The sequence below is a fragment of the Ilyonectria robusta genome, assembly GCF_021365365.1.
Source record: "Ilyonectria robusta strain PMI_751 chromosome Unknown BGZ61scaffold_10, whole genome shotgun sequence".
NCBI lineage: Eukaryota > Fungi > Ascomycota > Sordariomycetes > Hypocreales > Nectriaceae > Ilyonectria > Ilyonectria robusta.
Window position 1 is genome coordinate 1,398,138 of NW_025764444.1, and position 12,469 is coordinate 1,410,606.

General features: G+C 50.5%; 1 protein-coding gene across 1 annotated transcript; it reads left to right on the top strand.

Annotated features, from left to right (window-relative positions):
• Positions 1-33: 33 nt before the first annotated feature.
• Positions 34-12,221, top strand: BGZ61DRAFT_532870 (uncharacterized protein; the record flags this gene model as incomplete). The annotated part of the gene is made up of 18 exons (XM_046253925.1): positions 34-343; positions 437-2,549; positions 2,611-3,057; positions 3,745-3,853; positions 3,911-5,359; positions 5,412-5,722; positions 5,775-5,889; positions 5,942-7,474; positions 7,530-7,689; positions 7,750-8,039; positions 8,090-8,377; positions 8,424-8,795; positions 8,848-8,934; positions 9,057-9,229; positions 9,282-9,958; positions 10,011-11,850; positions 11,907-12,159; positions 12,207-12,221. 18 exons carry the CDS (start codon positions 34-36, stop codon positions 12,219-12,221), a joined length of 10,542 nt encoding a protein of 3,513 aa, XP_046104485.1.
• Positions 12,222-12,469: the final 248 nt, after the last annotated feature.

Genomic DNA, 12,469 nt, shown 5'->3' on the forward strand with positions numbered 1-12,469 from the left:
GCTTCGCCGAGTAACCCCGACGACCTCATCAAAATGGGTATCCCAGCGGCATTCCGATGGTTTTCTAACAAATATCCCAAGATCATCTCGCCAGTGATCGAGGATCAACCCATCACAATGGAAGACGGTTCGACCATTCCCGTCGACACTACGAGGCCGAATCCAAATGGCGAAGAACTTGACAATCTTTATCTTGACATGAACGGCATCGTCCATCCCTGCTCCCACCCCGAGGACCGGCCTGCACCCAAGGATGAGGAAGAGATGATGCTGGAGGTTTTCAGGTACACCGACCGAGTCGTCAACATGGTGCGGCCGCGAAAGATCCTCATGATCGCTGTGGGTACGTAAACAGCCTCGATTGTGCCTGGCCTCCCTGTGGTTCTGTCATCCCTTGTACGTTGCACAGCTGCTGATTTTTTCTTTCCCATCGCAGATGGAGTTGCCCCACGAGCCAAGATGAACCAGCAAAGATCCAGACGATTCCGCTCGGCCCAAGAAGCGCAAGAGAAGGAGGCGGACAAGCAAGAACTTATCAAGTTGATGAAGCAGCAGAATGGCGGTTCGTTGCCCGCTGAAAGCATGGAAAGTGCCACCAAAAGGGCGTTCGATTCCAATTCCATCACGCCTGGAACCCCATTCATGGACACCCTCGCCTTGAGCCTGCGATACTGGTGCCAGTACAAATTGAACACCGATCCTGGTTGGGCTAAGCTCAAAGTCATCATATCTGATGCCACCGTTCCCGGAGAAGGAGAGCACAAGATCATGGACTTCGTTCGATCACAACGCGCATCCCCGGACCACGATCCAAACACGCGTCATGTAATCTACGGTCTCGACGCCGACCTTATCATGCTGGGACTGGCCACTCACGAACCTCATTTCCGCGTTCTACGCGAGGACGTATTCTTTCAAGATAGCAAGGCTCGCGTCTGCAAGCTGTGTGGACAGAAGGGACACGAGGCTCGCAATTGCCGCGGCGAGGTGAAGCCAAAGGAGGGCGAGTTCGACGAGAAAGATAATGCCCTTGCCCTCAAGCCGTTCATTTGGCTTCATGTCTCTGTATTACGAGAGTACATTGCTGCCGAACTGGCTATTCCTGGCTTACCGTTCCGATTTGACCTCGAACGTGCGATCGACGACTGGATTTTTTTGTGCTGCTTTGTGGGCAACGACTTCTTGCCTCATCTCCCAGCTCTCGAGATTCGTGATCACGGAATTGATACCCTCACCACGATCTGGAAAGACAATCTACCATCCATGGGCGGGTATGTGACCAAGGATGGACACATTGACTTGGAAAGAGCACAATACATTCTTGATGGCCTAGCGAAGCAAGAGGATGCCATCTTCAAGCGAAGAAAGGAACAGGAAGATCGTCGTGAAGCCAACTTCAAACGACGGAAACTTCATGAGAACAACGGCAGAGGCGGGCGCCAGGGTGGAGCGTCCACACCCCGAAAGAATGGTCATGAGAACCCTTCGCTTGGGCTGCCGCTCTACCCAATTACATCTTATCCGACCCAGCCAGCAACTGCCCTGACGCATGACATGATCGTCAATCGCAGCACAGCCACAGACACGAACGTGGCGAACAAAAGCGCCGCCAGTGTCCTGAAGGCCCAACTTCAAGCACAAAAGTCCCTTTCGGATACCACCAAGGTCGTGGATGCCCAGACACCTCCTTCGGCTCTCGGAAAGCGAAAGGCATCCGGCATGGATGAGAACAGCAACACCGCTGCCACCGACTCAGCAGGCACCGGTACCCCAACGGCACCGAGCGAAGAAGAAGGCTCGACTGACGAGGTCCGACTCTGGGAAGATGGTTATGCGGACCGTTATTATGAGAAGAAATTCCACAAAGATCCAAAGGACATCGAATTCCGCCATTCAGTTGGCCGGGCATATGTAGAAGGCTTGGCTTGGGTCCTCCTCTACTATTTCCAAGGATGTCCTTCGTGGGAATGGTACTATCCTTATCATTACGCGCCGTTCGCCGCCGACTTCAAGAATCTCTCTCAGATGCAAATCAATTTTGAGAAAGGTCGAACATCCAAACCATTCGAGCAACTGATGAGTGTGCAGCCTGCGGCCTCTCGTCATGTACTGCCGGAAGTTTTTCACGACTTAATGTTGAACGAGGACAGCCCGATAATCGATTTCTACCCCGAGGATTTCGAAATCGATCTAAACGGGAAGAAGTTTGCCTGGCAAGGTGTTGCACTACTTCCTTTCATCGACATGCCGCGGCTGCTCTCAGCAGTGCAAAGTAAATACCCTCTCTTGAGCCCCGAGGATTCCGCTCGCAACGAGATGGGCAAAGTCGTTCTCATCCTATCTGACGGCCACGAAAGCTTGTACGATGATATCTCAACCAAGTTTTATTCGAAGCGACAAGGAGAACCCAAGTTCAAATTAAACCCCAAGAATAGTGATGGGCTATCCGGTAAAGTCGAGAAGCAAGATGGGTACGTCCCGCATGGGGCGCTGAAGTATCCCCTAGAGCGACGGTCCTTGCCAGATCTTGAGTACGATCGATCTCTTGTGTGAGTTTCTTCCTTTTTCTTCCTCCTTTGTTTTACTTTGTGTTTGGCTAACATGACCAAGTGTGAACTACGAATTCCCTCAGACCTCACATACTCACAAGTCGATGCTACTACGAGGGGTGCAACTACCACGACCAGCCCTTTCACACAGTGACATTGAAGTCCTTCGAGGAAAATCCAACCGGGGTGGACGAAGCTATGGAGGAGCACCCCTTGGTCGACAAGGACAGGGCATCCACTATGGACCTGGTGGCGGGCGTGGAAATCAGTTGGGACGGCCGCAGAACGGCTATGGTCGACAGGATGGGTACCGCCCTCCTCATGCTCCTGGCACGGGTCCCCCCCCACCTGGGGCTGCTGGCTTTGGCGTTGGGCTGCCACCTCCTCCTCCTCCTGCACACTACTACAACGGTCGGCCGCAGGATGGCCAGCATGGGGGTCACCAAGGCTACAACAACAACTCATGGGGTCAGGGCCAGCCTCCACCGCCGCATGGCCCATCTGGACAGTACCAGGGACCTGGCGGGAATTCTTATAATAGAAACAGGGATTCCGGCAATTATTACCGAGGAGGGAGAGACCGCAGATGACGCTTGGAAGTGCGGGTCAGAACCGGCGATGGATGATGCCTAACACAGCCAAGGAAGCTCGGACAAAAGCCGTGTTGTGGTAGGGCAATTTCCAGAATTGTGAAATATCTACCCTACCTAGATAAACATTTGCTTGTAAAGTTGAGGGGCGTGTATACCGACTTGACAAGTTAGCACCTCCGAAAGGCGCGAGAGTTTTAATGCATAGTGTGTGTTTTTTTTAACCCCGTTTCGAGTGCGCCTCAGTCTCGGGCACCCTGCGTCCTTAGTGCTGTGCCTAACTCATCTCCTTTCCCTTGTTCCTTGGACAAAAATGGAATTGAGCTCCGACGCGCTCCAGTTATCCAGCGTCCCTAAGTTGTCTAGAGCAGGTACCCACCCACCCAAGTAGCAAGGATCGGTACATTCTCCTAATTACGGCGTAGCTACCTACCTCCCTTAGGGTAGCTCACTACCACCTATTTACTTATAAAGTGGCCGCCACGCGGTGCTGTGGGGAATACTCGCGGGGTTTGGTCACGACGAGGCCACCACCACCACCAACCAACCACCACCACCACCACGACCGCCACAACCGCCACGACCCTGGCTCACAACCAGCGCAGGCTTGGATACCTAACCAATTCGAATTCTCCGACATCGCTCAATGCTGCCGCAGTTATGAACGGAGACGCAGGCCTGGTCGGCTGTCTTGTCGACAAGCTCGCCACCAGAGTAAGCCCCATCATGCTCTACCGATGCTGGACACGCTGAACTGACATCGCGGACCAGCTCCCCCATCGAGCGGGCACCAGCGGCCAGAGCCTGCAACAAGATGACATCCTTCATGTCACAAGGGCCACGTTGGTCGAGCTCGGCAACATAACCATATCCACCGTCCTCGACTCCCTCCTGTCCCTACTCGAAGATCTCGCGCGTCCATACACTGCCGTGGCCTCGCATCCCAGCCACGTCCTCCACTCAGAGCTCTATATCCTCGCTATTATTGCCGACTGCTGTTCTGCCCACTGGGTTTCGCTTGGCCGCAATAGCGACTCCGAACCAGCTCCCGCACCGCCTCCTCTTGACGAGGTTCTCGTGAGCCGCTTGTTCGACGCGCTGAAGCATCTCCTCGAGCCGATCCCGGATAGTTATATCCTCCCCGCTCAGACCCTTCTCGACCAGGTGTCCACGCGCAATGTAGCCATTCCTCGCTCTGACGACTCCTCTGTTATGACTGGAGACGATGACTCCTCAGACGATGGCCGCCTTGGAACTCATCTAGCCGAGATGGACGCCTATGTCAAGACTGTGATTGAATATGTCACCGCTTCGAGCTGGGTCGTCGCTTTCGACTACTTCAGGAATGTCGTATACAACATCCGCACGACCACTGTCGTCCAGTCGGGCCCCGCAGCGTCAGGGTCCTTCCAAGATGCTGAAAAGGCTGCTCTTGTTGTTCTCAGACTGTTGTCATTCTTCTGGGTGGACGGCCCCAAGCTTGGCCAGGTCATCCAGGAAATTTGCTCCAGCTTCCTCCATTTCCGAAAGCCCTATCAGAACACCATTGTTGTAGTTACTCCCTTGCTCATAACCAGGTGGCTCGATCGTTTCCCCCGCGAGTTCGTCCAGCTTCATCTCCTTCATAAGCGGCTCGACGGCGGCGCAGACACCTTATTTGACATGACGCAGGCCGCAACAGACAATGGCAGGCGGAAGGCTCTCATCTACCCACTACAGACAACTCTGTTATTCCTGCTCCCAGATGTCTTTGAGGTTGCCAGCAACATGCGAGAAGCCAAGAGCGGCAGTATGGTCAAGAAGGTTTCCTTCCTTGATGGACTGAGGAAGGCGTTGAGGAATCGAAATGAGCAGGCTGGTCATTGCCTGGTGTCTCTACTCCGTGCAGCCCGCCATTTTGATGCTGAAAGTGATTCGGCTCTTGTCAGCTACGCTCAGGATGTCCAAGACGAGGTCCGAGATGCAGTGTTCCGCCGTGTTTCTTCGTCCGAGCCAACTCTTTTTGAGCAAGACATGATGACTGCCGCCTTCGTTAGCTTAGCTCACCTCAACCTTGACGGTGTCAATGCCCTCGTCGAGACTTGCATTTCACCCAATACGCCCAACAGCTTCAAACTAGCCGTTGTCCAAAGCTGCTCTTACTTTGCGCAACAACCTTACGCCCTAAGATACCATGAGTTATTTGACATTGCGGTGCCATTCATGCGTTCTCAGCTAGAGGTGAGTCGAGATCTTAACAGCGAAGAACGACCATTGTAACTGTGGAGTCTAGATCGAAATTTCCAAATCAACTGGCACCCCAGCCCAAGGAGGCATTGATGGGATGGAAATGGTCTGCAGCATCCTCCAGTTCTTAGATGCCTCCCCCGCGCGATTGCTCGACGACCTTTCTGGTGATGATCCGAGCAGCGGCTTCTTCAAATCCTTTCTTCTTTGCGTATTGTCTGCCGAGCCTTCGGTCCGACGACTTGCTACCGGCGTCGCAGATAGACTCTTCACGGGCCATCTAGAGGCGTATCGACAATTCGACACGGGTCATCAATTTGGGACGCAGCAACTTAGAGGGGAGCTATGGAGTAGAAGGTAAGTCGATGAACTTGGCGCTGTGTCTGTTCCTAACCTAACATGCTGCTAGTTCGAAAGTCTTACTTGGCTTATGTGAGCGTATCGCATTGCAAAAGGATGACCAAGGACTAGTTGCCCTTCAAGAATACCTAGAAGCACGACTTCTCTTACTGAAGCACATGCCAGTATGTCAGATCATAACCCTTCATATCTATGACTGTTTCTAAATGTGTATAGGAGCTAGCAGAGATACCAGCAGAGACGTCAGATGTCGTGAGCGCGTCGTCGAAGCTCGAAACCACTCTCCTTATCTCACTATGCTCTGCCAACATTGACACTTGTCAGCTCGTCACATCATGCATCGGCCTTTTTTTCCAGGAATGCTCGATCGTGGATAAGCATGCTGAGTCGGCCAAGTCTTCAGCCTCTGTCCTTCGGAACGGTGAGATTTTCCAAGAGATTGCATCCCGTGCCTTTAGGTTCACCGGACTAGTGGCTTTTCAGAAACGAGTTCGAGGTCTTTTGCGTCGGATGCAATTTCCGACGACTGGTATCTTGAATGCTTGGGAGACTGCGTTTGATCGGTGGATTCATCTTGCTAAGGATGTATCTACCTCAACAATTGACGCAGTTGATGAGAAACTGGTCTCCGAATGGAGGAATTACTCAGGATTCCTAGCATCACTGGGCGGCATCTGCACCGCTGATCAAGCCATCATCTTGGAAGAGCCAGCTCTTAGTGGATTGAGGTGGATCGACCGCATTTCTTCAGAACATTACGAAGAGCCTCTCCTAACACGATACCTGAGGTTGAGTATCCAACTCTTGGCTTGTGCCAACGTGCGGGTGCGTGAGGCAATGCGGGATGTCCTTTCGAGCGAAGTTTCACCAGCGCTCTACCATCCTTTGTTCAAAGCCCTCGAGTCCGAGCTTGAGGTTCTTTTCACTGGCGCTCTCGCTCCAGTCGACAAAGGCCAAGATAGTGAAGTTGTGTTTGCGGAACAGGCTGCGTCTTTGTTGAAGGCATTGGTGGAACGGTTAGAGAGCCCATCAGACCTCGGCGCGGCATCCTCAGTCCACCTCGGCGCCTTGACACTAAACTTTGCGAAATTCTTGGATGGTGTATCAGACACGCCCAATACCTTGCGAGTGAAGATTCGGGTCTGTCACTTGTGTGAGGTTGTGACTAAGAGGAAAGAGCATTTGAATTTGCGAGACGACGTACGTATCAGAAATCAACTGCTTGAGTACATCTTCGGTTGGATAGCACGACCTCGTTCCCCGCGACCGGATCAAAATGGGCTGAGTGCGAGACCGGACGACATGAGCCGAGTTCAGAAAGACTTGGACAAAGCCTGCCTCAAGTCGCTGGCCGATCTCACATTTCGGCTCCCTCTGCAACCATCCGATAGCCATACCGATGCTGGTATGAGTGAAATGAAGTCGCAGATGTTTCACACATACTTCAATCGGTTTCTTTCACTCCTCAACCATGAGCCGTCCGATTCCAGTCGGTCCGATCCTTCTCTTGGAGTAACCATTCAAAATGAAACGATCTCCAATTCAGACCTAGCCATCACTATCCTCTCGAATCTTCTTAGTGCCAATATCGACGTCGGTCTCAAGCATTCCTTGAATATCGGCTATCATGACAATGTCGAGATTCGCACAGCATTCGTCAAAGTCCTGTACAATATCTTGATTCAAGGCACTGAGTTCAGCAACCTAACGGATTCCGCTGTTAGTGAGAAGTATGAGGAATTACTAGAGGTTCGTACTCAACCACACTGCTGTGAGATTTGACGTTGCTAATAACGTACCAAAGTTGTTGACAAGTGATCTCTCACTCGCGATGTCAATGAGTGTAGCTTGCCCGAGCACCGATGTGGATGAGCTTACCATCTGTCTCCTGACGGTTTTTGAGCAACGAGGTCTCATATTCGAGCTCTTGGAGGCCCTTATCAAGCAGGAGATAGAGGACACTGGTATGTGTGCTTTTCCGAGTTCGTCCCCCATGCTTGCTAGCGTTGCTAACGCCGAGATAGAAAACGAGGCGGAACTATTACGCCGGAGCTGTGTCGCAACCAAGACCCTTTCTGTCTATGCCAAGTGGAAAGGATCGTCCTATCTGCGAGCAACACTACAGAAAGTTTTGGAACGACTCATGCTAACTTCCAAGGACCTGGACCTAGAACTTGACCCAGCGAGGGTCGCTTCAACAGAGGAACTTCAGAAGAATGCTCTACAGCTGCGAATCGTTGCCAAGGTTTTTATTGACGATATCTGTGCGTCCTCGTCAAGCATGCCACCAGCATTTCGAAAGATTTGCAATATTGTAAGTCCTACGAACTCTCTCTTAGGAGCGGTTATTCATGATTCCATTAGATTTCCAATGCGGTTGTGGCCAGATTCCCAGATGCAAAATATACCGCGGTGGGGGCTTTCATATTTCTTCGCTTCTTCTGCCCGGCCATTGTAGCTCCCGAGGTCGAAGGCCTTGTGTCAACGGCTCCTTCCAAGGAAATGCGCCGTGGCCTTCTTCTCATTGCAAAGGTTATTCAAAACCTCGCCAACAACGTGCTCTTTGGCGCAAAAGAGCCGTACATGTTTCCACTCAACGACTTTCTGACTCAAAACATCTACCATGTCACGACCTTCCTTCGGGAGATTTCGGTCAGTACTAACCCCAATATCAAAGGCAATTACTCACTAGTCTCAGGTGGCCCCTCATCACTTAGAGGTTCAAAAGTCCACAGAATCGTTTGATTTTGGGTCTTGTGTTGCACTTCATCGATTTCTGTACGACCATTGGGACCACGTACGCCAAACCTTGGTTTCACGGGAAAGGAGAGAATACATGAGGTCGTCTAGTGACGTTGCTCGGGTTCGCTCGCCAGTTTTAGAGCCACTGAGGAACCTCATCGCCAATCTAGGACCTCCGCCGCTTGCGGTTTCGTGGAACCGGCCCCAGGTTTCAGCCAACAGCCCCCCTATGTATTCTCGATTTCAAAATTTCATGCTTCGTAACGCATTCCGAAGTACCGAGTCTTTCTTGACAGCGCGAGCAGTATATGACGGAGGCGAGAGCAAGGTGAGCGGCTCTGTCTCACTGCTTCACACCTTGGTAAGCTGATAATCTCTAGGACGGCCTATCAATAATCTGCATCATTCTTCGCCACATCGAGACAGAGAGCATTGACTACGACACCCTCATCTATTGTTATCTGAAGGTAAGTGACCTGTCTTTCTATCCTCAATTCTTTTGCATTCTCCGCCATTCACCTCTTCTGCTCCGCTTTGCATATGAAATCGATCCCGAAACTACCCAGATTCCATACTCACACTCAACCAGATCGCGAGTAGACTATGGCATCGGCCATTTGGACTTCTCATAGATGCTACCTGCTATAATGGGAGGAATGAACCGCAAGACGATCTCTTCAAGAAGTTGGAGCTTCTCACTCCCTCTGAACTTTCATGTAACTTGACTAGGATCTATGTCTACAACATGAATAGCGCTTTCAAGTTCGTTAGCATTTTTCAGCCCTCCCTCCGCCACCACTAACTCCTATATTAGGCGATGTTTTCGACGGCTTCTACGAGTATGCACGAAGAATGAGAACGGCGTCTTCAATCCAAAAAACGTGGAGTATCATTTGATAGGCAGCCTTCAGGACTTACAGGCCCACTTCCACCTCAGTCAACTTCACCTACCAAAAGAAACAATCAGTGTTGTGACAGACACAAGATATGTATTTCAACCGATCACACGACTATCCAAATCCAAGGGCAAAATCGAAGTCATCATCAAGGTCGGCAGCCAGTTTGTCCAGGTTACGACAACCAAAAAGCAGGAGATCTTCACGGGGTTTCGGTTGGGCACCACTGTCAACGACATCTTCCGACTGGGCGAGGTCGATGAGGCCCCTACATCAATTCAAACCGAGGACGATTCAGCTTTTGGTTTGAGAGCAGACAACGGAAAGATTGTCATGTACTTCACGAGCCCCAAGAAGTCGGACGTGCTTCAAACCATCAGAGGGGCCAAGGCGAAACATGGGAAGGACAGCAGGACCCAAAAATCCATCGAAAGGCTCATCCGGCCCCAGGACGTGCCGGGGACGCTGCTTAACCTGGCGTTGGCAAATTTGTCAAGTCCTGATCACATTTTGAGACTTTCCTCATACAATTTGCTTGGTGCGCTTTGCAAGGCCTTCAAGTTCAGCTCTGCCTCGAGGCTTGTATGTACGAAAGGTAAGTGCAAGCATATCACATCATTGTACTTCATACTCACTAAATACGCTAGATGTATCGGTTCCTTTGGACCCGATGCGATTCATTGTCAACATGAGTACGGAGCTGGCACTGGCAGAACCTCAACTCACTTCTGACTTCTTGACCGAATTCTTCGTCGGGTGGGAAAGTTTCCCCGACGAACAGAAGCCATTGAGCTTAGCATACATGGCTCCCTGGCTCCCTGGCCTACGGACAAATATTCTAGCCAACGAAATGGATGGCGAGAAGGGAAGGGAGAAGGTGGCTGTTCTATTCCGAAAATTGATTGATGTCACGGTTCAAGATCACGCACTCATCTACTCCCTTGAGCAGTCTGTGTGGCCGAAGATTGTCCAGGACGAAATTCTGCTCGAAATTTTCTTGGATGAGCTTCTGAAGACAGCGATGAGCTATGGGGCTCATGAGGAACCCCTGGAGGTCATTTCATCCATCGTGGTCGGCATTGGCACCGTGACGCTGCGAGGGAAAATCCTCTCACGCCTCCGCAAAGCTTTAAACCGCTCATCTCTGAGGCCAACCAAGTACCTGCCAGATAACGCTGTCTGGACAGAGATTTGCATCCTGCTGCAGTTTTGTCTATCATTGTCATTCGACAGTGGGGTGCAATCTCAGCTGTTCCTGCCCGAGATCTTCCACGTGGTGACCATGTTGGCGAATACCGGCAGCCAGGACGTCCGGTTACTTGTTTACCGGTTGTTAGTCAATTCAGTTCATGCCGTGTGCACTTCGTTTGAACTAGACGATGCAAAATCCAGCAAACTGCGAGCAAGCCTGGATTTCTTATGCGACCCACGAAGCGACATATTCTCCGCACCTCCTGCTTTCGCCCGCGACGGTGCATCGGTGTCCACTTCACAAGAAGCTGGCCCGGCGTTGTCAGGCACAGAGAACCTGGCGTCTGCTTTGTTCGAGATTTGTTCAGTGGCAGCCCCAACAGTCGACTTGTCCAATGCTTGGCGATCCCGGTGGATGAGCCTCGTGGCTAGCACAGCGTTTCAAAACAACCCAGCTATCCAACCACGAGCATTCACAGTCATGGGCTGCCTTGCCCGGGAAGAGGTGGATGATGACCTACTCTATCAAGTGCTCGTAGCCTTGCGAAACAGCGTGGGTCGATTTGGCGAGGACCACAACAGCGAGATGCTCGTTTCAATTGTGACCTCGCTTTCCAAGATGATGGCAAAGCTGCCGTCCGCCTCCCGATACGGCTTGCAGTTGTTCTGGCTCGCCATGTCACTAGTACGACTGGTCCCGGCAAACCTTTTCAGCTGTGCTGCTCTGTTCCTTGAGGCAGTTTTGGCCAATATCAGCACCGGGGGGGACTTCAGGGGTGCGAAAATGGTGCCTCTGCTTCTTCAGGGCCGAACCCCACTTGACGAAGCGGCATTACCCTTGGAGGACGTATATGGCATTCACTTCACCCATGACACCTTTGAGTTTGCTGTATGCGCGTGTCTTTCTCGTGGTCTCACGGACACTACAACAAGACAAACCGCAATGCGAGTTTTATCATCATTTCTTGAAATGACGACGTGGAGCTCTAACCCTAACACGAGCGTGAGGGATGTCCCAGAAGGGTCGGCGTACTTGGCGCTCCTCCTCGCCCGAGCCGTGGGCCATGAGGAGCTAAAGGATAGCCTGTGGTCCGCCGGTATCAACCCCGGCGAGGTCAACACGGTACTCAAGTCGCGCGAATTGCCAGACATCGGGGCAATCCAGGACAAGAACCTGCTACTAATGACGGCCATTGAGATTGTGGACTTCCAGTACTTGGAGGACACTGTCCAGACACGCAGCCTACAGAGGTTGAATGAACTGGCAACCAAACGGCCTTCTGTTGCTATCCACCTGTTAGTTACGGCCCCTGAATACTCACTCATGACAGTCAAGCTAAAATCATCAATAGGTGCGGAGCCATCCGATCTCTGCTGGACGACATTCTGTTGCACGGCCAGAACTCAAGCACGCTGGGAGCGGCGCATGTCCTTCTACGGACATTGTCATCCAACCCCCAACTCTCGCGGGCCGTTGGTTCAATGTCATTATTGATAGAGACTTTGGATAATATGGGCTTTGGAGGCCTCTGGCGATCTTGCTCACTAGGTTCTATGGATGATATTAACCGTGATTGTTTAGAGTTAACTGAAAAGCTTATTGAGGTAGGTTAACTGTATAATAATAATTTAAATATACTAACTTTTTACAGTTAATTATTATTTAATAAACTTAGAATTTTATATAATTTTAGATTTTTATTAAATATATTATATTTAAATTTAAATTTTATTATTTTATTATTTTATTATTTTATTATTTTATTAATTATATTAATTAAAAATTACGTATTTTATTATTTTATTAATTATATTAATTAAAAATTACTAATTTTAATATTAAATAATAAAAATAAAAATAAAAATAATAAATATAATAAAAATTATTATTATTTTAATTATTATTTTAATTATT